The following is a 25,696-nucleotide window of genomic DNA, read 5'->3' as shown; positions in this document are numbered from 1 at the left end:
AGCTTCAGCTATCAGCAGCTTTATTCCAATTAGATGCTCGGATTTGCCTTTAAAAACATGCAGCAGTTAAACCTTTAACGAGATGTATCTGCAATCTGGTTCTCATTAAACCACGTACAGCAAAGTTACAGCATCGTACAGATCCGTACGGACACATCGAGGACTCCTGCTGCCTACAGTCCTGGTTTGTTTTCAATTTGAGCCACTCGATGAGGAGGCGTCTTTTACTTTCAATTTAAAAAAAAAAACCCTCTCATCATCATCATCATCATCATCTCGATTAAAAACACAAAAAACAACAGCTATGAATTAGCATCATGTAAAAAAGGCAGATTAGCAGCCTGTCTGCTTCTCTGCTAGAACAACAGCTGCGATTCAGACACTGATAGCATCGACAAAAACAATAATAACAATAAAGGCGATTATGGTGATTATTTACTTTGCCAGTAAGTGCATCGCCGGGAGGATAAGCTTTAAATCTGCACAGCAGGGTGAAAGAGGGAGAAAAAAAAAAAGACAGTGAGCAGAGAGGAGATGGGTAGCAGACAGAGAGAGAGAGAGAGAGAGTGATGGATTATGGTGAGGAAGAGGAAGAAAGATTGAAGGTGACAGAGAGGACGTTAGTGAGGGACTCACAGTATCGGCTGCGTTGTGTCTGAAGCAGAAAACTGTTCCGTACTGAAAGGTGGAATTAATATTACCTGCAGTCTGTGTCTGGATTAACGACATCTGATCACGAGAGTTACAGAGATTCAGCTAACAATCACAGAAGATCAACAAAACCAGCTTCAAAAATCATTAAAAACGATCAATCGCTCATCAAAATACTTTATTTTTCTGTTGATCGACTGAATTGTTGCAGCAAAAGCAAGAAGTTGTGATACGTAGCTCTGTAAATTAGGATAATTTATCAAAATTTGCCATTTTCATGCAGCTTTTCTGATGCAGTAAGTAGAGCTGCAACAATAAGGCGATTAATTGATTAGTCAATTAATCATAAACTACTTTGATCACCAATTAATCGTTTCAGTCATTTTTTTAGAAGAATTTGCTGGTTGCAGCTTCTTAAACGTGACGATTTGAAGCTTTTCTGTGTCATTAATGACAGTGAACTGGGTTTTCTACTGTTGAATTATTATTAATGTTGATTATATTGGGCTGCAACTAACGATTATTTTCATTATCAATTAATTTGATGATTATTTTTATCAATTCATCGATTAGTTGTTTGGTCCAGAAAATGTCAGAAAATGATGATAAGTGCTGATCACTGTCCCGTCCAACAGTCCACAACCCAAATATATTCAGTTAACTGTCACAGAAGACTAAAAAAACTAGAAAATATTCACCTTTAAGACGCTGGAATCAAAAAATGTGACATTTGTTCCTTCAAGAACGACTCAAAACGATTCATCGATTATCAAAATAGTTTAAGGCGATGAATTAAATACTTAGCAGCTAATTGATTAGCCTAATCGTTGAAGGCTCCAGAATTATAAGAAGCATTTTTTCCCCAATTATCTGACGTTTTATAGGCTCAATGATTCCTGGAGAAAGAGGTCGGCAGATTAATTGATAATAAAAACAATAGTTAGTTGAGTGAGATGTGCAGCCGCTCTGAGCTCTTTGTGCGGACGTTGAAAGATCTTGTCTTTAGGGCAACAAGCCTACAGAAGCATCTCGTCTTTATCCCACAGCTTCACCACTCGCTCCTTTGTGTGTGAGTGTGTTAGTGTGTGTGTGTTAGTGTGTGTGTGTGTGTGTGTGTGTGTGTGTGTTAGTGTGTGAGAGTGGTGTTTTGTCCTGCGGTGGCCTAGAAAAGGCTGGTACGACAGCTTTCGCCTACATCAAAAGGCTTAGAGGTGTGACCCCGCGGGGTCAAAGATCAATTTCACTGAGCGTCAGCACGTTCCTGTCTGGTTGATAGTGAGGTGAAAAGAGGCCGCGTGGGAAAGCTCCGAGCAGGTACGAGCTTGTTCACGGGGCGAGACAGAAAAAAAAAAAAAGAGAGAGAGAGAGAGAGAGAAGCCGGCTGTGACTCAGTGCATTTTTTTTTATGTTCGAGCCTATCATGAATCAGGTTTGATTATTCATAATCTGCCTACAGGGAGTGACAAACGCAGCCATTTCTCCATTCAGCCCTTGTGACACCTCATACAGGAAGTAGACACACACACACACACATACACACACACACACACACACATACACACACACACATACACAGACATAAGCTCTTCCTGAATCATGCGGCTGCAGTGGCACCGCCTCCTGCTCTTTATCAAGATTCAAAAACTTGTAGGAAGGAAGAACTGGAAAAAAACTCTCACACACACACATGCACACGCACACACACACACACACACACACACACACATACACAGGAGCTGTTTTTGTGTTTCACAGACAAGGCCTTTTGTAGAATGATCCCACACTTTGACTTTTCCTGCATGCACATATCGCTTTTGTAGAAAAAAAAAATAAAAAATCTGAACCACAACAAGAGTTTTAACACATTTGGTTGTTTTATCCCGCAAAAAAAAAATCAGTTCAAAATCCTAAAACTGACTTGTGACGCTCAAAAAGTTGTTTCTGCTCACATTTGGCACCATTTTACGCCCCGTTTGTGTTCTTACAGAGTATCTGTAGCAGCCACTAGTTGCCTTGTTGTCACCTTTTTTTTTTTTAAACTGAAACAATTAGTCAAGTAATCAATTAGCCACTCAACAGAAAATGAATAATTATGATTGTCTATTAATAGTTTCAGTCATTAATCGAACAAAATGCCTCCTCAAATATGAGGATTTGCTGTTTTTTTTTGTCTCATGTGACAGTAAATTACACATAGTTCAGTCAATAATGAAAATAATCTTTAGTCAAGTGTTCAATCAGTCGATCACCTGAAAATGAATCACTGTGAGTCCGTTAATCGTTTCCGTCGTTAATCAAGTGAACACGGATCCTCAGGATGTGTTGCTGTTTTTGTCTTATGTGATAGTAAATTAAATATATTTGGATTTTGGACTTGAAGACGTCACTTTGGGTTTTAGTGAATCTGCAGCTTCGTTAGTGTGTTTAATGTCACTGTAACATGAGATTCCTGTAGAGACTTGCAGCACATATTTGATGGTAAATAGTGACATTTATAATACTTTATAATATATTTGTGCGCTTTAACACTAATTTAACACATCTATAAGGTGGTATAGTATGTTTATATGCTCTTGTGATACTTTACGGCATTTCTTTAAATCTCTTTTGGTGACACTTTAACATCTTTACAGGACCTTAAAGGATAACTGCTGCTGTCAATAGTGATCTAATAGTGACTTTAAGGTTACTTACAGTTAAAAACGGACTTACAGCGAGTCTCTGACACATCAATAATAACTAGTGAGTGAAGCTAAGGTGCTTTTAATCACCTTTAAGATCATTTTATGCCTCTTTAAGAGCATTTGTGGCACCAAATAATGATCTTTCTGTCATATTTTTTGTACTTTATCACATTTTCAACCTCACAATCTGACACTAACGACTCATAATGATATTTTGTTCTCTGTTACCCTGCATCCATTCTGTATATTAGTATGTTTGAATAACCAGAGTGATCTTGTGATGGTGTTTAATCTAATCAGGTGTCAATCTAGCGTCCCTATAGAGGGGGTTTCGCTATTAGTCGCTAGCTGCTGACACTCAGTAGTGACTTGACTGTCGTCTTTAGGTGCTTTAAGTTACATATGACACTCGTTATGTTCTTATAGAGCGGTTTATGATACTCGATAACGATCTAATCATCATATTATTGCACTTTATGACATTTTCAACCTCACAGTTTAGGACTATGATAATTTGTAGCACATGTTTGTTTGGTTATAGCGACCTAATAGTGCTTCACACTGCTTGTGTGTCCTGTAATAACACTTCCATACTTCTATTTAGAGTCTAACAGTGTGTTTGTGCTCTCAGAATGTGTTTTTTTGACCCTATGGTGTGTCTGACACTCACAGACGGCGTCTTTTATGCCCCGTTATGCTTTTAAATAACATTTGTTGTACCTAATAATGATCTAATCATCACATTATTGCACTTTATGGCATTTTTAACCTCACAATTTCAGCACTAAGATGATTTACTGCACATATTTGTTTGTTTATAATGACCAAGTGGTACTTTGTAGTGTTTGTGTGTCCTGTGCTACTACTTTAACACTTTTATTTAGTGTATTACAGTGTGTTTGTGCTCTCAGATCTTTTTATACATCAAGGCGTTTTTGAATCAATAGTAACGACATATGAGTGAAGCTAAGGTGCTTTTAATCACATGTAGGATCATTTTATGCCCCTTTATGACTTTAAATAACATTTGCTGTAACAAATGATGATCATATTGTAGAATTATTGCACTTTATGGCATTTTCAACCTCGCCGTTTAGCACTGTGATGGTTTGTTGCACATATTTGATAGGTTATAGTGATCCGATAGTACTTTATAGTACTTGTGTGACCTGTAATACTACTTTAATACTTCTATTTACAGTATAACAGTGTGCTTGTGCTCTCAGACTGATTTTTTCATACATTAAGGTGTTTTTGAATCTATAGTGTGTCTGATAATCAGGGCTTTTAATCACATATAGGATCATTTTATGCCCTTTTAATTAGCATTTATTGTACCAAATAATGATCTTATAGTCACATTTTTGTACTTTATGGCATTTTCAACCTCACAGTTTAGCTCTGTGATGATGTGTTGCACATATTTGGTAAGTTACAGTGACCTAATAGTACCTGTAATACTACTTTAATACTTCTATTTAGAGTATTAGTGTGTTTGTGCTCTCAGATTGATCTTTACATACATTATGGTGTTTTTTAAACTAATATAATATCACTTGAACGTCCTAACAGGAACTTTAAGGGTAGCTTCAGCTAGTAGATGTAATCTAATGTTGACTTTAAGGTGTTTTATTATGTTTTAACAGCCTCCAGCACCATATGGCATCCTGTGAGGTGTGTTTCTACGATATTTCTCTGCTATTCCTCCAAAAAAAAAAAAAATGCTGCCCGTATATCACTGCAGCACACTCTTGCACAACAGAAAGTCACTGAGTTTGACAGGAGGACAAACCAAAGTGTGTTTATGTGTTCATGCCTCACCTCTCCAGCCGTCCCCCCCACCGGCATCTTCTGCCAGGGATCTGCCAACTGAGCCAGCGGCATCTTCGTCCTCCTCTTCCTCCTGTTCTGCCTCTACTTTTCCTCTTTCTTCTTCTTTTTTTTTATTCCTGTTCTCTGCTCCGGTTCGTCGTCGACACTTTCACTCCACCTGGCTCCCCTCTCTCACCTCTCTCTTCTTTTCCTCTGGTTTTTTTTATTATTGAAGTGTTTTTTCAGCTCGTCCCGTTTCCTCTTCCTCTCCTCTCACCCGAACCGCCGCGGAGCTCCACCGACCGACCGACCGACCGAGCCGAGCCGATCCGAGCGGACACGGTCTAATTCCGGATCTGCTGTGGCGCTGAGACCGCCCCTTCCTCCGGAGAGACAAACATGAGAAAAAGACAGCGAGGAGGAGGAGGAGGAGAAGGAGGAGAAGGAGGAGGAGGAGGACGCCCTTTTTCGGAAACGGATTGACTCAACGCACACTTATCTCGATCTGTCTCTCTCTCTCTCTCTCCCTCTCTCTCTCTCTGTCGCTCTCTCTCACTTCCGTTATTTCCCAATATGGCGGCCGGTGTCGGCTTACCTGTCCGTCAGACAAGCTGCGTCACGGTTGCGTCACACCAGGAGGCGGCATCCGTTTAGGTAATAAGAGAAATAATTAAGCTCTATTTTTAATTTTTTTTTTTTTATGTAAAGATGTTACTAGATTCACAACTGATATCATAGTTTCTGATGTTCAAATGTGTTTAGAAAATGTTTTGGTTTACACAAAAAAACGCATAAATGTACTGAATTCTACTTTTTTTTTTAAGGTAAAACACACATTTAAATATCTAAATATACAAATAATAATTTTTAAAAATGCAATACAGTGTCCGGAATTTACTTATCTTTGATTTTAGTCTTGTTTTGATTGAAGTTAGGAGAGCAGTCTCTCTCTATCAACTTCATATTGTTTTTCATTCTCTTGACTTGGAGGTTATTTATGTTTTCATCAAAAGATCAAGTGATCAATCAACAGAAAATTAACTGCAAACTATTTAGACAATTGATTAATTTGTCCAAGTCATTTTTCAACCATAAATCTCATTCATTACCTTCCTCTGATATATGAGAATTTGTAAGTAGGAAAAGAAAGTAAACTCTGTTAACATCTATTTTGAATATTTAACAAGATTCATAATTGATAACGTCATTCTGCAGTTAAAATGTGTGTAAAAAATAGTTTGGTTTATACGAAAAGCATAAAAATGTACTAAATTCTACTTATATAAAGGTAGAATGCCATATTTACATGTATAAATATACAAATATAAATATAAATAAATGTAATGTATTGTCTGAATCGTTGATTCTAGTCTAGAGAGCAGGACAGTTTTTTATCATATTGTTGTTCATTCTCTGACTTTGTAGAAGTTATTCAAGCTTTCATGTAGAGCTGAAATCTCTCGCTGCAAACTATTTATACAATTGATTAATTGTTTAAAGTTGTGTTTCGACCGCAGGAACTTTCCCCCGGGGACTAAGAGCCTTCTGAGGAACTCAGTTCTTCAACGTGCCTTTCCGTCAGAGGGACCAGGGTCTAAATTAAGTTCCAGGGTCCCAGCCAAGCCCCCAGGCACAGCGCCAGGCTTTAAAGCCAATATCACATTGTGGCCAAAATGTAATTAAAACGTCAAGTGACGCACACTGGCCCAAAAAGCTTTTGTCCCATAGACTTACATTGTGAAAGAGACGGCTGTAAATCAGCAGATACATTTTTTTGAGCATTACAACCCCCACGAAATGACTCGTTTCACTGTCAGAATTTGATCCATTTGGTCCAATAACATTTGGAAAGTCTAACAGAGCCTCACCATTTAATTGTTTTATCCCCATTCAAGTTAGCTGGGGGGCTACACCGAAACTTAGCCGTCTCGGCCAGCTGAAGTCTCTCGTGCGCATGTTCAATGGGCCACGCAGATGTGGAACATCCAGATCATTTTATACCTGGAAATTTAACTTTTTTGGCTTCGTGCACGACTGAGAAATTTTCTTAGGAATGAACAGGGCCTCACCTCCAACACTGTATCCAGGATCCATGGTCCCAGCTGGGAGGGAACAGGAACTTTGGGGGCGGGGTTTGCAGTTGATAGTCATCACTGATTGGTAAAACACACACACACACACACACACACAAACACACACACACACACACACTCACACACACACACACACACACAGAGCACGACTGCTTCAACTTGTGTGCCACTTCTTAAATAAAACAAGGAATTACTCCAGAATCGATTTAGGACCAGTTTATGATGAGGGGAAGGACTTTTCTTTTCATCTGATAACATTCAAAGTAAAGTTGGACTTTGTCGGCTTCCTGACTCATTTTAAAAGGTAAAGAGGTAATGAGAGAGATTGCATGAACAAGCTGAGAGAGACAGTATAGTTCTGTATGTTTTTATGTAAAATATTAATCTGTAAAGTAAATATTACAGCTGTCAAATAAATGTAGTGGAGTAGAAAGTACAATATTTCCCTCTGAAATGTAGTGGAGTGGAAGAATAAAGTAGCATCATATGGAAATACTCAAGTAAAGTACAAGTACCTCAAAGTTGTACTTAAATACAGTACTTGAGTAAATGTACTTATTTACCCTCCTCCACTGCTGGCTGAACTCCTGTAAAGATTACAGGTGCTGTAGTATTATTGTGTTGCAGCTCCACCGTGTGTAATGATGCAGTATTGCAGCTACTTTCCAAATAATATTTTTTTATATCTTTCAGCAAAGATTGCAGCAGTCAGCCTGCAGGTCAAGTGTCATTAGTGCTCAGTTTCAGTTCACCTTTGTTGTTTTTTGATTAATTATTGATTGATTGATTATTATTAACTCACACCTCCTGATATCCACAGCCTGTCTCACCTGTTTCCTATGTAAGACATGTTGTCAGATATAAAGACAGATATAATCCAGGCCTGATGGTGGTAAATAAAGCTGAACTGGATTTTCAGTGTGTTTCTTTTGACTCTTCAGGTGTTTTGAATGAACACCAGCTGCTGGATGCACCCAGGACTAAACTTTCCCTCCACAGCTTGTTCAATCTCAGCATTTGCATTATTACAGTAATGAGTCTGCTGTCTATGAGTTTGCCATAATGTATAATTGCAGAAGAGATTACAGCCCCTGAATATGTTGCTGTTCATATTGACTGTCAGTGTTTCATCATTGCATAGTTGTTACAGGTTTTTAAGCAAAAATGCAAAACATTTAATAGTAATATTGATGATATAAACTTATAAAACACTACTCTGTTAGTTGTTTGTTTCTGTGGTGCTTTCAGGTGTTACAGTAACTTGTCTTTTGAGTTTTGACACAATGCTGAAGAACAGCAGCCTTTTTATTTGATGAAGCGACCACATTTATATGTTCCTTTTTAAGTTTTAAACTCTAAAGGAAGTTAAAGGTAACTTTAACTCTTTACTGTTAATAGTTATCACACTAGCACGTGAACTCACCACAGAAATGAGTCTCTTGTATGCACTTTTAGTCCAGTCTTTCTTAAGCTGTACACAGTGTCATTGAAAGGACATCTTCATAATGTAAAGACACTTTTTATTTTCATTTTCAGCATCTTTTAACGGAGCATTAAAACATATTCCCATCATTACTTCCTGCAGTTCAGTGCTATTTGATTTCAAAACACAGATTTAACATTAGTGACTGTTAGTTATTCAATAATTAATTCTTTATCATATAAAATAAACACTTGATAGATTAGATTTATGGTCCACCTCAGTAATTTCATATATGCAGAGTCGTCATACAGGCAAACTGTTGAAACTTTTTACAGCTGCAGCTGATGTTGAAAATCAGAACACTGAGAGACGTCTCTGTGTTCAAATGTCTCTGTGTAAATCAAGACTTATCTCAGGAATTAAGGTCAGAGCAAAAATATCTCTTAACAGTCACACAAATGGCAAAAAAGCACATTGTGATGCATTTCAAGCAGAGTATAAACCTAATGGAAGCCGAGGTAAACTTTTAATTGTAATCATTAGGCAGACATAAAAAAATACAGTCAATTTAAACACACTTATACTCTTTGATCTTATATTCATCCGCTGTTTTATGATGCATTCCTATTGTAGGAGAGACCAGGGAAGATAAAAGATATCATAAATTACCTTTTACTGCTCGCTTTACACAGTAATTCTGTAGACGTTGCCCAAGCCTAGTATACAGGTACATTTTATGTTTCAGATATGAAAGTTTACTATAGAATAAAGCTTATTTGGGTATTAAAAAATTACTACAAAATTAGTTTCACATTCATTGTATATGAAGCAGCTCCAGACTTTATTGCGGATGGCATCACAAATTTGAGTCTTATGTCTCTGGTTTGTGTCTTTGGGAGAAAGTAGTTCATGTTCACAAATATCAGAAGTGGGAGTAAGTTACACATGTGCAAGTCACAAGCAAGTCTCAAGTCTTAACCTTAAAGGCTCAAGCAAGTCTTAAATCACTGTGACTCTCACTGTAACTTAGACTCAAGTAAGCCAAGTCAAGTCAATGCTAAATGTCAAGCAAGAAAAGTCAATTAAGTCACAAGTCAGTCGCCATGAAAGAAGCACTTAAACCACAAGAGAAAAGGTTACAATGGCAAGCCGTGTCCAGTTTCCTCCAGTTTTCATCACGCTCTCTCTACGTAGCCCTACGTCATGCAATAGTTCCAGCATGACAGTGCGGTTTAGCCACTGATCTATATAATGAGTGAGCTAGTGCACAGACCTGGTAAACAGATAGTAGGCCTGGGTCATGCAGTGTAGCACCCAGAAGCAGTTCCTTAAACTCCACTTGGCTTTCCCCTGGCTGAGAACGCCCTCCTGCAGGGTGGTGAGGCTGGGTATGACCATGGGGATGTCGAACCTTCAAATAACCATGCAGGCTGTATGTGAAGGCTGTAAAACCATGCCAGCGATGCAAAACAACTCAGGAAGAGGCTGGAGTTCAAATAATTATCATGATTAAAATATTTATTTTATCAATAAATTTGTGACACATTGATATACTAACATTACATTAAAACATACATATTTTGAGGTGTTCTATTATTTTCCAAGTGTATTACAACTGTATTTCTAACCACAACTACGGATTGTTTCAGCTTCTGCCGTCTGGTAAACTGTACCGCAGCCTCAAAGCCCGGACCAGCAGACTCTAAGGACAGGTTATTCCACCAGACAACCAGGCTTATGAAAAATGAACACTAATTGCCTGTCTGCACAGTGCACACACACACTTACACACACACACTTACACAGCACTTTACACACACCACACTCATTTCAGGCATTATTTCATTATAAATATTGAAGAAGCATTATTTCATTATACTTATTGAAGAGGCATTATTTCATTAAGGGGACGTTTCTCATTGTGCAACACCTTGTGAGGTTTTCCAAGTGAATATTATTTGTTTTGTTTTTTTTATTTCTTTATGTGGCTGGGAGCTGGCTGTCCGACTTCTTACAGAACATCTGTGTTCAATGGGAATCAGAACCGCCACAAATGTAAGAATTTGCTGCTTTTCTTTGTCTTATGTAAGAAAAGTAAGTAAACTCTGTTAATGTTTATTTTGAATTTTTATGGAAAGGTGTAACAAGATTCATAACTGATATAGTTTCTGATGTTAAAATGTGTTTAGGAAATATTTTGGTTTACACAAAAAGCACAAAAATGTACTTTAATATTAGTAAAATACCATATTTACATATCTAAATATACAAATATCAATATAAATAAATGCAATACAGTTTCTGAAATTTAGTTATCTTGCTTTTTGATTATTAAGTTAAGCAGTTATCGTCTCTTTTTGTCATTTATCATAATGTTTTCATTCTCTGACTTGGAGGTTATTCATGCTTTCATCTAGAGGATAAAAAATCAGTCGATTAATCAACAGAAAATTAATTGCCAACTATTTAGACAATTGATTAAAGTCATTTTTCACCAAAAATCCAATTCATCACCAAGTACCAGACTCTAAAATGTGAGAATTTGCTGCTTTTCTTTGCCTTACGTAAAAATAAGTAAATTCTATTCATGTCTATTTTGAATTTTTATGGAAAGATATAATAAGATTCATAACTGATATTATAGTTTCTGGTGTTAAAATGTGTTTAGAAATAATTCTAGTTTACAGAAAAAGCACAAAAATGTATTTAATTCTATCATTATACACTCACCGAGCACTTTATTAGGAACACCTGTGCAATAAAACAGCTCTGCCATAAATTCTACTTTTACTACAGTTTTTGTTGACATCGTCAGAAAGATGATTATTCTACTTGATGTTAATTATTGAGGTCGTAGTGGGTGGTGGAGTGCATTATATTAAAAAGTGTTCCCTTTATTTTGCCTACTCATTAACATACATACATTTATGTTTATACTGTGGTATTGCTACTTTTTCCACCACTGTTTCAACAATGCATATTTTATAAACTGATCACGTTTTGCTTATAAAATATTGATCTGAAAAGTAGCGAGTAACTTAAACTGTGAAATAAATGTGGAATAAAAAGTACAAAGTAGCATAAAATGGAAACAAGAGCAAGTAAAGTAAGTAGTCTAATGTTGTCAGTGAAAGGATGAGGGCTGCAACTAATTATTAATCGTTTGATCTATATGAGAAGAGTGAAACATTTCCAGAGATAAGAGATCTTCAGATGTTGTTTTATGTTGTTGCAGCTCTATGTAGGATTATGACAATCATATTTTACAGATCTGTGCCATTATGAGACAAAAATAAAGACACAAACAGACACAAATGTTTTATCTCCGCACGTTCTTTAAGCTTTTATTGTACAGCCAACAGTCTCTCAGTTAACACCACTCAACATACACAGAGTAAAGCTTCCATATCTGTACAAGTTCAAGGTCAGTAACAGTCAACTTTTTTTGTAAAGTACAGAGAGGTACATCGCTGCTGCTGTTTCCCACCTCAGATTTTCCAATATGTGTAATTTAACAAGAAAACCAGCCATGAGCTGCAAGTGCATCTTTATATGAAGCAGCCACATAATCCTCCAAACCACAGACTCTAAAAATGTGCGTTATTATTATTATTATTATTATAATATATCAAAGTGCATCTATTCACCTGCAGAGGAGGAGGCTGGTTCTTGTTAAAGTTTACTGCTTCTTCCAACTTTCTAGCAACCAACATGATTCAGATTTTAAATGTTCTGACTCCTCAGAAACGAGCAGGTAGAGATCATTTGGGATATTTAAAGAACTCCGGTGTAGCTGACTGGAACGTAGCCGGTTAACGTTGGGGAGGTGCAGGTCAGTGATTTACTGCTCTGGATAAAAGCATCATCTTCATGTGAAATATTCAATTCACAGCTTTAATTTAATGCTAAAATATTGTCTGACAACACTGCTGAAAACATCACATTGTAAAATTCCTACAAACGCAAAATAAATACAAACACCTTTTAACTCATTTTGCTCATCTTGCCCTGTAGGGTATTTTCAGCTCGCTGTCAGAAAACATACTGAATCCTTTCCTGTCCTCTCTAAAAATAAAATGTTTTTACTAAACAAAGAGGGTCTGGCATGTCAAAAGACTCAAGACACTACAGTGTTCATCATCACATTTTTCAGGTTGGTTTCTTGGAGTGAGAGGTGTTTCAGACAGCTTCTCTAAAGTATTCCTTCAACTTTTTCTGAACTTTTAAAAAAAAAAGGTTAAAATCAGCTACGAAATGCTGCATAAACGTGGAGGACATTTTTTAAACATGCATGTCATTTTGGTTGGAAAGAAACATCTGGAAAAAACAGGAAAGTTTTGTGCGTATTTTGTGCAGCCCTGCAGTATTTAAAACCAGTAAAAGTACACAGTGCACACAGACGAACGGCTGATCTTCTGACACACCACGAATGCCAATAAGATGTTTGGCAGGGTTGAGCAGAAAAAAAAAAAAAAAAAAAAAAAAAAACATACAAAGAATAACTCTTAAATATATCTATATAAAATGATAAATAATACTGACAGGTTTCAGGTTTCGAGTCCCATTAAGGTGCGGAATGATCTAAAGTCGAGGCAGAGAGAGGTGCTGATTATTTCAGGGTGTCGGTGCGGTGAAGGAGCCTCGTTCAGTACTGGGAGGATTCTACCTTTGATTAAAGTTAGAATGTTTGGGAGTGTGTGTGTGTGTGTGTGTGTGTGAAGTGTGAGTCTAGCTGACGGACTTCAGCTTGGACCAGGGGTTTGTCCCGCGGACCTCCAGTGGTTCGTCATTGGAGAAGATGTGGTTGCACATATCCTCCAGCGGCGGCTCCGGGTCTGATGTCGCATACTGACTCGCCTCCTCCACCTCCTTTCGAATCGCCACGTCGATTTCCTGTCAGGAGAGAGATTAGCATTAGTTCATCCAACTCTGAAACACTTTAAGGTTTTCTATCAAAACCTCATGTAAACTACCCGAGATAAGTAAGATGTATTTATTACACAGCACTTTTCAAAACAGTCGTTCTAAAGTGATTTTCAGAGGGGAGAAAAGAAGCAGACAGACAACATAAACAACAGAATATACAGTTTAAACCTGCATTGTCCACTAGTTTTCATCAGAAACAAGTAGTGAACAACTCTGACACATCATCATCTTTTAAGTTGATATGTTGAACTTGTTAGCAAACAGTTGCTTGTTTCCACATCCAGCAGTTACAACATGATCATCACATTGATAATGTCAATAATTACTTGTGAGGTTCCTCAGGGTTCTATTCTTGATCCTTTGTAGTTTCAATCTGAAATTGTGTTTTTTGTCCACTTGTTTTCAGCAGAATAGTCTCTAAACATGACTTCTGTCATATTATCAGCTTATAGAGTAGTTGTGGCTAACATGTTAGCAAACAGTAGCTTATGTCCACATCCAGCAGTTACGGAGCAACATTATCATTCATGTGGAGTCGTGTTTCTGTCCACCTGGTGAATGTAAGTCCAATATTCACTCTCTTTTAGCTCTGTTTTTACTCTCTACCAACTCCTGAGGGAAATATCTGGCTCTTTAGCTGCTAAATGCTCCACTATGTTCACCAGCTAGTCTACAGCTAACTGTGTCTGTTTGGTGCTGAGCAGGTAGTGTACAGCGGCTTTTTACAGCTTCATCTCTGAAAACAACACACAGCCGGACAGATAAACAATGAGCTGAAACTCACTATAAAGCTCCGTAAAGCCGAGAGGAGCTGCAGAGTCACTGATAATTCTCTGTAGGTTCATCACTACGAGCCAAACACATCACACACTGACAGATCAGACGGTGTGGTTACAAATACATCGATTATAGTTGCTTTTTAGAAAAAGCTCAAGAAAACAAGCATGTTTTAAGATCATCTGGAGAGAAAGTTCTACACTTTATCTCACACACAGACTATCAAATCCAGTGAACTCTTACAAACTCAGTAATTTGGGGTTGAAACCAGCTGAGCTTGTCAGACAATCTGGTAACACTAGTTGAATATCCCAGTGTTTCAAAATATTTTATTTATTTACACACAATGTAATCCTAACTGCAATCAGCTTGATCTGATTGATATCCAAATACCCCTTCAAGTATCCCTCGATGACGCTAATACACACACAAAACATTACAAGTGCGTTTGGCGTCTCAGAGACAGAAGGAGGGAAGTTAATCAGCATCAGACTGTTGGTATCCAAAACAAGTGTGAAGCAGCATTTCAGCACCTTTATGATCAATCACAACAGGCTGCCTGTTTAACATGCATATGAACAGAAACAATATGACGTCAGCTGTGAGTGTGTACAAATGTGGAGGCACTGCTGCGGTTCAGTGTTTCCATTTAGAGCAGGTTTGACTTCCTTCTGACGGTTACCTCGTCTACATTCACTGACCAACACAACTCTCAGTCCTGCAACAAGGTTTTCTGAGCAAACCAGAGCAAAAATGACAATGTGTATAGATTCTACAAGATAAGATAAACCTAAATACATAATTTTGTAAAGAGTTAAGACAGATTGATGTGTAATGTATAAAGTGAATGCTTTCAGGTATTAACATCATACAATCTTTACACTGTAACGTGTTTTGGCGTCTGAGAAACCTCCATAATAGCCTTTATATTATAATAGATGATAGGATTTATCTGTATTTAAGAGTATTTAATAGTATCAGTAGTAGAACTGTGATCATTTTTAACCAGACATGTGACTATGTGTTGTTTGCGCTCACCTTGAACTCCTCTACAGACGCCATGTTGTTGGTGAGCATGCGTTCTTTCAACATAGAGATGGGGTCACTCTTGCTGCGCACTTCCTGGATCTCCTCACGAGTGCGGTAGCTACAGGAAGTTACATCACAGTTAGAATCTCAATTGTTCGCTCTGCTGTAGAAGATAACATCCTTAACAGATGTGTGAGGATATTTCTTAGATGAGCGATAATACTGAAGGTTTTGAGACTCAAATCTGATATCAACAAGACCTGAAAGGAATGTGGAAAAGAAGTAAAAAATATTCTAGAAGTAGCAAGAAAATAAAGAGAAATGGATCTGGAGGAAAGGACTGAGAAGGACTCTGGCAGGAGAAGGTCTCTGTTTAGGAAGTGCAGGGTTTAAAACGCGACTCACCTGACACCTGGGTCGCTCATGCTGTGTCCATGGTAACGATAGGTCTGCAGCTCCATCACAATGGGACCCTGAAATACACAACAAGTCATTTCCCAGAAGCTCATCCACGCTGATACAGATACTGATCCTGATCCTCACTTCTATCTGTTCATCATCATCATCATCATCATCATAGATCTGCATCTACATGTTAGGATTTTACCTCACATACTCATCCAGCACAGTAATAGAAAAGCAAAACAATCGCATCAGTAATCAGCGGTGTGGACTACAGGGGTCAGAGCTGTGGTGCTCAGAGGGTGCGTGCAGCGGTCACTGTGTAACATCAGAAAAACGCAGTATATGTGTTGTTATGGGCAACACTATAGCTAAAGAGTGGATATGAGAGGATTATCTTTAAAAAAGAGAAATTAAAGAAATAAACACAATTGAGAGATTTAGGATGCGTGGAGCTGGAGCTCACCTTTCCAGATCTGCAGTGGTCTGCAGCAAACTTGGTGGCCTCACGGACACACAGGACGTCCATCCCGTCCACCTACCAGACGACGAGAGGAGAGAAGATGAGGAGAAACAAGCGGCAAGTCAACAGAATCAATACTGTTGTCACCAAACATTATGACAAATAAGCATCCTTTCAGTTAAGAACCCGCTGCAATGGTTGTATTCTTATTGAGAGAAATATTTAATTCCCTTCAAAACATCCAGGTGCAGATGTTGATATGACAGAAGTGGCCTGAATATAAGATGATATTTTATCCTGGAAGTTTCTGGAAACGTGGGGGAAAAGTAGGGGTTGTCTTAAAGATCAGATATTCTTTTTGAACAGAGAGTACCTCTGTGACACTTACAGAGAGTGTTGCATTATGGGTTGTTTGTAATCTTCATGTTACAAGATACACAAACGAGGGATTTACGTTCTGCTTTAAATATTATCACTTTACTTTTACGAGAGAAAAGGCTGTTGGAAAAGGTCGTCTTATAATCAGGTTCTCATATTCAGGTCAATACGGTAATAATTCTGATTCCCAAAATAACTCAGATTAATTGCTAATTATCGTCTTCCCAATAACTAACAACAATTATACAACAGTCCTAACTGCAGTTCCCTCAGGTGGAGGTCAGGTTTCCTAGTGAATCATGTGTGTGCAGTATCATACATGAGCATCAGACAGCTATATGCATGCTCACACCTGCAACTGCCAGGACAGACTGTCAGCCTGCTCCTGTTATAGTCTAGGTCCATACAGGCCAGCTGCAGCATACGGCCAACAGACACACTGCAGCTGCTGCCCAAGACCCTGATGTTTAACCACGTCTTCATAAAATAAATGTGAAGCTGCCACAGTAAACAACAAATACAGGTTTTCTCCTGCAGCTTTATGCATCTGTGTCTCACTCTGATTCCTGGTATGTAGTCTCCTCTCTTGTAGTAGTCGGTGCTGGCTGAAGCTCTCTCCACAGACGTCCCCATGCCGTACTTGTTGTTCTCGCAGATGAAAATGCACGGCAGCTTCCACAGGGCGGCCATGTTAAACGACTCAAACAGCTGGCCCTGATTGAACCCAACAGGACGAGAACGAGTTAGTGTCCATCTGCTGAGGTTTTGTGGGATTTTTAGGAAATCTGGGGGGATATTCACCTGATTGGCTGCTCCGTCTCCGTACAGGGTGACACACAGCTGATTGTTGCCTTGGTACTGACAGGCCAGAGCGATGCCGGCTCCCAGAGGAACCTGCAACATTCACAGCTGAGTTACATGCTGCACTCAAACAATTCTGCTGAGAAACCTGCAGATGATTTGTGATTGTGACATTAATAAATGAAAAAAAGTCTGTAGTGACACTACAGCAGCACTGTCAGCCTGTCTTTAGGCACATTTGAGCTAAATGCTAAGGTTAGCATGCAAACATGCTCACAGTAACAATGCTAACATGCTGAGTTCATGTCATTTAAACTGTAATTATGAGTAGGAAAAAAAAAAAACATTCATGTCAGCCTCAAACCTGCAATTCTGAACCTAAGATATTGTTAATTTCTGACAGCTATGATACTTATGTTCATTTTACTCAGGAAGCGACATTAATTAACAGAAGCACTTTGGGTCTATCATGTAAATGGTCCAGATTTAGATATACAGCCTGATTTTCATCTGCAGTTCCTGGCAGGTTGATGACATATAAAATAATACATACAAGAGCACATTAGTACAGACAAATAGTAAAACAATGACACTTTGCAGAAACACTTTAGTGTCAAGAAAACAGCAGCAACATGACTTCAGAACCATCACTGTCTACAGTTCAACATAATTAAACCTGATATTAAACACAAATCACATTGAAAATAGACTGAAATAGTTTAGACAGTGATTTACTTTGTTAAAAAAAAAAAAAAAACAGCCAGAAATACGGAACATTTAGGTAACTTTGTCATTTAACTTTGTTAACATTACTGGATGTTTCAGCTCACAGTGTGTATCAGATTATCTGTAACTACACAATTTACACACTCGCTGCATGTTGAGTATACGTAACGCTCTCATTCTGCCAACATGAACTCTCACAAGTCATAAACATGAGAACCTTTCTATAATTTTAATATAATTTTTTATATAATACTTCCTGTCAGTCAGTTTTTTTCTACACAAAGCAAAGCTCTGGATAAATGGATATTCTGACCTGATGGTGGCGCTAGATGAAAAGTTAAAGGATCACCAGAGTCATTAAGATTCATCTTTTGGGGATCATGAATTTCTGTGCAAAAAATCCTTCAAATAGTCATTAAATATTTCAGTATGGACCAAACAGACCGACCGACACCACCATCACTGGAGCCAAGCTGCTAACATGCCTAAAAAAAACTGGGTTCATCAGTTTTTTTTATGTAAATCATCGTCCGTGTTGGAATATTTAAAGATCAGATTAACGATTAGATGATGCAAACAAGATAAATACATGTTGAAATGTGTTTTGGTGCAGCTGAGATATATCTGCAGATGTCACCTGTGCTCCCACGATGCCGTTTCCTCCATAGAAGTGCGGAGCGTACATGTGCATCGATCCTCCCTTTCCTTTGGCCACGCCTCCTTTACGACCTGAGGAGCGACGAGAGGACGAGAGGAGTTACGTAACAGCACGATTCACTCCACACAGGTTTTAAATTCTGAACCTCCTTTCTTTCTTTCTCTCACCTGTGAGCTCAGCCAGGATCTCTTTGACCGGCACGCCGCGGGTGTAGGTGTATCCGTGGGCGCGGTAGGCCGTGATCACATGATCAGACGGGTTGATGCCGGCCTCGATGCCTGCGGCGCACGCTTCCTGTATGAGACAAAACACCAGAGGAAGGTTTTAATGAGAACACACGACGTTTGAGAAGCTTTGTTAACTTTTCTGTCTGCAGCACTTGAAATATAAAAGCATCTTTTACTAAAAGCAGTGAATAAATCTGATTTCTGATTTGTAGAAATGTCATTTTAGGGAATGTTTCCCTGTGATCGTCCTCAGCATGCAACTCACACCATCTTTTGTTCTGTTTTGTGTGTCTGTTAATCCACACTGTCTATGAAATGCTGTTGTTGTCCAGGAACTTAGGAACCAGAGGAACTAAAAGTCCCTGTTCTGCATTCCTGTTATCATTTCTAAATCCTCCCCCAGAATGACTGTTTTAGATCCTGAGACCACAACTGGAATCTGTCTTCACTGGATTTAAATGTAATATGTGAGTCTCAGTTCGGACCTGTCCGTCATACAGGTGACAGAAGCCTCTGATGATCTTCTGTTTGTAGAGTTGATCGGCTTTGAGCTCCATGCGCCTGATGGTCTGCATGGTGCGGTAGTACTGCAGGCCCTGCTCCCGCGTCAGCTCCGCCATCACTGGAGGGCCCTCCTCCAGGCGGTGCACGTCGCATTTCTATTGGTCGGGACAGTGAGGAGGAAACGAAACATTACTTAATAGATCACAAAAAGCCTCGGTGACCTGCATGCATTTACTTTAGCAAAAGTACATAAGTATTATGAGCTTGATGTAGTTAAAGTATTGCAGTAAAAGTACATAAGTATTATGAGCTTGATGTAGTTAAAGTATTGCAGTAAAAGTAGTGGTTTGGTCCCTCTGACTGATATATTATTATATATGACATCATTAGATTATTAATAGTGAAGCATCAGTGTTAGAGCAGCATGTTACTGTTGTAGCTGCTGGAGGTGGAGCTAGTTTACACTACTTTATATACAGTTAGCTAGTTTAGTCCAGTGGTTCCCAACCTAGGGGTCGGGCCCCTCCAAAGGGTCAGCAGATAAATCTGAGGGGTGGTGAGATGATTAATGGGAGAGGAAAGAAGAAAAAACAAAGTTCTGATACACAAATCTGTTTTCAGTTTTTGGACTTTTTCTCTAATCTTTGATTTTTGCTGAAATATTGGATCATTTGAACATTTATTGAAATGAAAGCATGTGAGAAGTTTAGAGGGAAAAATCACTATTTGGTGGAGCTGTTAACAACTCATAGACATGTGAAATGTGACCCCGACTACACACTGCTTTTTGTAAGACGTCAAAAGCCAAAAAGGTTGGAAACCACTGGTTTCATCTTTAACAATGTGTTGTATTTTAAAAGCTTGTTATATTATCCATTGTGTCAAATCTTCATCTGAAAAGTAACTAAAGCTGTCAAATAAATGTAGTGGAGTAGAAAGTACAATATTTCCCTCTGAAATGTAGAAAGTAGCATCACATGGAAATACTCAAGTAAAGTACAAGAACCTCAAAACTGAACTTAAGTACAGTACTTAGGCTTTTTATTTCAACCCACCTTGATGTCAAAGGTTGCCTGAGAAGTGAAGTCAGCGAAGGAGCGTGAAACCACGACTCTGGCCCCCTGTTGACCAACGAGACACACAGAATATTAATTATTTAAACACACACACACAGTAAACAGTCACAGCAACATGAATACGACTCAACACGCAGCACAAAAGTCTTCCACATGGACATTGTCCTGATCACAGCAGGTGGACAGTTAGAGGATTTAGAGGATTTGGGGCTCGAGTCTGGTTCTGACATTGACAAAGGACTAGAGTAGACTACAACTGTCTGTGTGTGTGTGTGTGTGTGTTTCCTGATATGGTGAGGCCAGTAACAGGGTGGGAGATTAACACCAGACAAATCTCCAACTATGGTGCTGAACCTCGTCTTTGCTGCCAATCACTGGTTTCTGGTAATTAAAAAACAACAGTAAAGTCTGTGTTGTGAAAGAAAATCATGTTGAGTGTCCACATACTTTTGGCCATGCACTGTATTTGCACATATGACTACTTTAGTTAGTGTTCTTGCACATTTCCCAGAATGAAAGATGACAAAGCACCTAGAAATTGAAGGAACATCACCAGTAGTTGTTTTTAAACTACTTCAGGAGGTTCTGAGTAAGAGTGAACGTTCATAAACAGCCTCAGTGGCCTTCAGACACAACACCCCTGTTAGAGTGCAGGCAGACATGGAGGATGCTACACGTGTTCTTACTGGTCCGGCTAGCGGGTCGGTCTGGGCGCTAACTAACTGTGCAGCTGATGCTCTAGTACTGACTGGTGGTGGTTTGGGTGGTTGCCGCTCGGTCCTAGCCATGGCGGGTGCCGCTGGTGAGGTTATATTGACGTACTCTGACAGGTCAATCAGCAACTGGGGAACACAGGAGCCAACCAATCAGACCAGCGCAGAGCCAGACGAGCTCTACAGAGCCTACGGTGAGGACACACGTCTACAGGTGAAAAAAACAGCAGAAGCAGCAGCAGCTAAATGGAGAATGGACACAAAACATGATGACAAAGAAGCTTCTAGAGGCTAAAACAAGGAGAAACAAACTGGAGGAACATGGAGACCACCGGCCCAACAGTGTCTAGACTTCACCTGATACTTCACGATCGGCACAACATTTAGACACTTTAAACTGGTCTGAAACCATCGTTTGATTAATAAGCAGTTGGTTTTGATAATCCATCAGTGTTTTTACCATAGACTGTATAAAAATATGGACGTAGTTACCGTGACGTCACCCGTTGGTTTCTGGAGAGCGGTTTTGAAGCTCATTTTACATCCCCGGATGTTGCCGCTTGGTTTTAAGCCGTTTATTCAGAGAAAAATGAAACATTCTCTGTTTCCAGCTTCACATCTATTGGTTTCTTTGCTGTTTCATATCAGCGTAAATTGAATATCTTTAGTTTTAGGACTGTTTGTTATTTAACTTGGGTTCTCAGGAATTGCGACGGGCACATTTGGGCATTTTTGCTGTAGATTAAACAGTTGATTATTAATTATTTATTTAAGCTAGAGCTGCAACTAATGATTAGTTTCATTATCAATTAAATGTTTTGTCTATAAAATGTCAGAAAATCGTGAAAAATGACCTTTATATAATAATTTCAGAGAGGTCATGATGTCTTCAAATGTCTTGTTTTGTCCGCCCAACAGTCCAAAATATAAACATATTCAGTTCAGTTCTACTAAAACGATTATTTGATTATAAAATTAGATGCTACTTAATTTTCTGTCAATCGACTAATTGTTGCAGCTCCAATTTCAGCTCTAATCAAGATAAACTTCAAGATTTAATGCTTTCTTTGTCACTCACGATAATAAACAATGTCTTTGGGAGTCACCTTTGACTCTTGGAAATTATAAACAGACATTTTTCACATTTTTATAGACAGAATGTTTGATTGAGAATGAAAATAATCATTAATCGCAGCCCTACAGCTGGTGTTTATTGTTGTATGCTGAGATAATCTGACCAGTGGCCACCAAAGATATTTTTGTCTGGACATCTTGGTCTGTGTCTGTAACGCTTTTAAATACCGTTTCTGCCATGACTGTCGTATTGCAGCTAAATGTTGTGCCAACGTGAAATATCTCTGACGTCTTCTCACCCAGGAGTTTAATCATGCTACAACAGAGCAGTAGGTGATTCTATTAACTCATTCAAAAGAAAATAAAAACAAGACATTTGAAGTTTGAAATGGATGTTCTATAATGAAATTCAAAAGCACAGCTCCTCTCTCAGGGAGTGCAATCCATCCAAACTATATCGATGGGTTGACTGCACTGCAAGCGAGAGGAAAAATTATTCCCAATCATGCTTTCATTGTTGTTTATTTTAAATTTTCCCAGTTTGGAAACACTTTAGTAGCAAGTTCCCTGGGGCACATCGCTGCAGAGGGAGGCAAGCGTAGGACCGGGCCTACAGACAAACATCAGCAGAGCAACGAGCGTCTTACCTCGGACACTGTTTGGGCTCCCTAGGGTTCAGGCGAGGAGGAGGAGGAGTGAGGAGAGGAAGGAGAAAAGCAAGAAATAAATAGGGATTGTTGTGTGTGTGTGTGTGTGAGAGAAAGAATTTAAGAGGGAGTGGAAGCAGGAAGGAGAGAACGAAAGCTTGTTCAACATGAAGCCATTAAAAACACACAACAGGGTCCCTTCAGTCACTTGTTATTTGACCAAGAATGTGCTTCGTCATGAGACTCAGACATAATATTGACTAAAACTAGAAAGCAGAAGTATTCTTTTTTTTTTTTTTTAAAGTTTCCAAAGGCGTTTAGGAACCCTGCTGTCAGTGACACCACAGCACAGACAGGACATGCTGCTGTGGCCTTCACTATTGAATAAGCATGGCCAACAGAGATGCACTGATATGTTTTTACTGAAACCAATATCGGCTTTTTACACAATTATATCTGCTGATTGATAACTCATATTTGTGAAAGTCTTAGCACAGAGAGACAGGAGCTAAAACTATCTGTTTCAGACAGAAGCTGAACTGAGGGGCTGCATAAAGGACCAGTAGAAGATAAATAAGGAGTTTTTAACTGGAAATCATGCAACGATATTCCAGTAGAGCCCCAGAATATAAATATAGAGCTCGAAATAGGCATGATGTGTCCTCTTTAGAGAATTGGGTCACAATTTTTCAAGTGTGTCCATATGAACAGTGTTCATACTGGATATTAAAAGATCTCCTCCAAATGTGTTTTCAATGGAAGTGATGGAGGCCAAAATCCACAGTGTGTCCACACAGTCATTTAAAAGTTGCTATGAAGCTTATATGAGTCTTCAGCAGTCTGAGTTAGTCATATCAAGTGGATATCTGACACATTTACAGTCTTTTTAGCATCAAATTCCCCTCTGTGTGTTTCCCTGTTGAGCTGCGGTGGTAGTAATAAAAAGAGGAACTTTGGCACTAAAAAGACTAATGTTGCAAGATATCTACTTGATTTGACTCATCTGGGCGGTAATCCATTGTCTCAATACTTGTACTCTTTGCAATGACAGTAAAGTGGAATCTAATCTAGTCTAAGTGCATTATGAAGGGATCCTCTAATGGTCAGTATGAACAGGAGAAATGATTACAGCGTATAGGCTCCTGACTGTTGTTTTAAAGGTGCAGTGTGTAGAATTTAGTGGCATCTAGTGTTTAACCCCATGAAAATAAGACCTGTTGTGTTCACCTTAGAATGAGCCCTTTGTATCTACATAGGGAACAGCTCCTCTTCCACAGAGACGGCCATGTTTTTACAGTAGCTCAGAACGGACAAAACAAACACTGGCTCTATAGAGGCCTTTCACGGGGGAGGAGAAGGGTATTCAGCTGGTTGCAACCTGCAATCTCACCGCTAGATGCCACTAAACCCTACAAACTGGTCCTTTAAAACAAAATTGTGAACATTTCCTTTAAAATATTGATACCAGTGTTGAATTTCAAAGCCGATATTGGCCAGTATTTACTATGTTAGCGTATCTCCAACAGTAAAAGCAGCGCAGCCAAAGACACACAGGCGAGACAAACGTAAGATTAGAGACAGAAAGAGTCCGTTGTTCACGACTTCAGCTGAATTTATCATGATTATTTTCCCCCGCGTTGTAATCCAAAAACATGCCAGAATAAACACATTACAGCTGCCCACAACATGCAAACTGCCAGAGTCCAACTAGCCAGGCAGGCTAACATGTTAGCTGCCCACAAGGTCAGCTCCGCTCCAAACACCGAGTCAGCTAACGGTGAGTTAGCAGGAAACAGCCCGAGTCAGAAACGGCCTCCAGCTCCACATTAAACCCCACAAACACTCACCGCATTCCGGCCGGTGATCCTGCAAAGTGCGTTAGAAATAATGGTTAACATATTTTGCATGCTACTGAGCGACTGCCGGACTCTGAAAGGATTAAAAGAGGGAGATTAGCGACGTTTTATGCTGTGTTAGTGTCCGTCTGAGAAAGGAGTCCGGCGGACACTGGCTACACGAAATATTAGTTCCTGTTTGCTTTTATAGCTGGAGAGAGAAGCATCTTCTCTTTTTAGGCCAATTTAAGAAAGGAAACGTTTTTTTAAAATAATCTATTTATATATTGTTATATTGTATAAGTTCAGACAGACATGTTGGTAGTTACATTTAAGTTCATTTGTATAGCACTTAGTAGTTGTAACTCGAGGTGCTGTACACACAAGAAAACACACAATAAGAAGGGAAAATATTAAAATATATTAAAAAATAAAACATTAAGATAAGATTCTGATAAAACAAGAAAATAAAGAGAATAAAACCTGAAAATACACAGGGTTCCTACATCTTTTCTTAGATCAAATTCAAGCAGTTTTCAAGCATTTTCAAGCTTTTCCAGCACCTTTGGCTGTGGTAAATTATATAGATAGATAGATAGATAGATAGATAGATAGATAGATAGATAGATAGATAGATAGATAGAGATATAATATCAAAATTTTGTTTAGTGGCAATTTTAAAAAGAGAGCATCATTCTACAGAAGGTTGCATCTAGCAGTAAGGTTGCAGGTTGCGACCAACTGAATATCTCCCCCCCCATCCAAGTGTGTTCCCTGGGGCACATCGCTGCAGAGGG

General features: G+C 38.8%; 2 protein-coding genes across 9 annotated transcripts in view; both read right to left on the bottom strand.

The window, feature by feature from the left end:
- Window positions 1–5,729, bottom strand: part of rps6ka3b (ribosomal protein S6 kinase, polypeptide 3b) — a 65,359-nt gene extending 59,630 nt beyond the window's left edge. Inside the window, exon 1 of one of the 2 annotated variants that reach the window (XM_044338867.1) lies at window positions 5,157–5,729. In XM_044338867.1, the coding sequence (XP_044194802.1) occupies window positions 5,157–5,219 (63 nt within the window). In that variant the 5' untranslated portion in view covers window positions 5,220–5,729. The remainder of the gene's footprint in view (window positions 1–5,156) is intronic. The other variant, XM_044338866.1, reaches the window with a different exon arrangement.
- Window positions 5,730–11,978: 6,249 nt separating this feature from the next.
- On the bottom strand, window positions 11,979–25,063 carry pdha1b (pyruvate dehydrogenase E1 subunit alpha 1b). 7 transcript variants are annotated; one of them, XM_044338877.1, is made up of 13 exons: window positions 24,912–25,063; window positions 23,065–23,085; window positions 21,317–21,472; window positions 20,610–20,675; window positions 19,536–19,709; window positions 18,991–19,117; window positions 18,803–18,894; window positions 17,440–17,532; window positions 17,197–17,352; window positions 16,264–16,335; window positions 15,801–15,868; window positions 15,405–15,513; window positions 11,979–13,556 (listed from the first exon to the last, which is right to left on the bottom strand). In XM_044338877.1, the coding sequence occupies exons 1-13, from the start codon at window positions 24,969–24,971 to the stop codon at window positions 13,392–13,394; spliced, it is 1,359 nt and encodes a 452-aa protein (XP_044194812.1). In that variant the 5' UTR covers window positions 24,972–25,063; the 3' UTR covers window positions 11,979–13,391. The 7 variants fall into 7 exon arrangements, with proteins under 7 accessions (XP_044194812.1, XP_044194815.1, XP_044194817.1 ...); XM_044338880.1 differs by having other exon boundaries at window positions 21,380–21,472; XM_044338882.1 differs by lacking the exon at window positions 21,317–21,472.
- Between the last annotated feature and the right edge of the window lie 633 nt (window positions 25,064–25,696).

The sequence above is a fragment of the Thunnus albacares genome, chromosome 21 (genome assembly GCF_914725855.1).
Source record: "Thunnus albacares chromosome 21, fThuAlb1.1, whole genome shotgun sequence".
Classification (NCBI taxonomy): domain Eukaryota; kingdom Metazoa; phylum Chordata; class Actinopteri; order Scombriformes; family Scombridae; genus Thunnus; species Thunnus albacares.
Note: the sequence above shows the minus strand (reverse complement) of the source record. Positions and strands in the feature narration are given on the sequence as shown.

Excerpts from the sequence above, each read along its gene's own strand:
- pdha1b (XM_044338877.1), bottom strand. The coding sequence starts at position 24,971 with ATGCAAAATATGTTAACCATTATTTCTAACGCACTTTGCAGGATCACC. Across the intron at positions 21,473-23,064 it reads GAGCCCAAACAGTGTCCGAG|TTGCTGATTGACCTGTCAGA; the intron begins GTAAGACGCTCG and ends TGTGTTCCCCAG. Across the intron at positions 15,869-16,263 it reads ACCACTGCAGATCTGGAAAG|GGTCCCATTGTGATGGAGCT; the intron begins GTGAGCTCCAGC and ends TGTGTATTTCAG.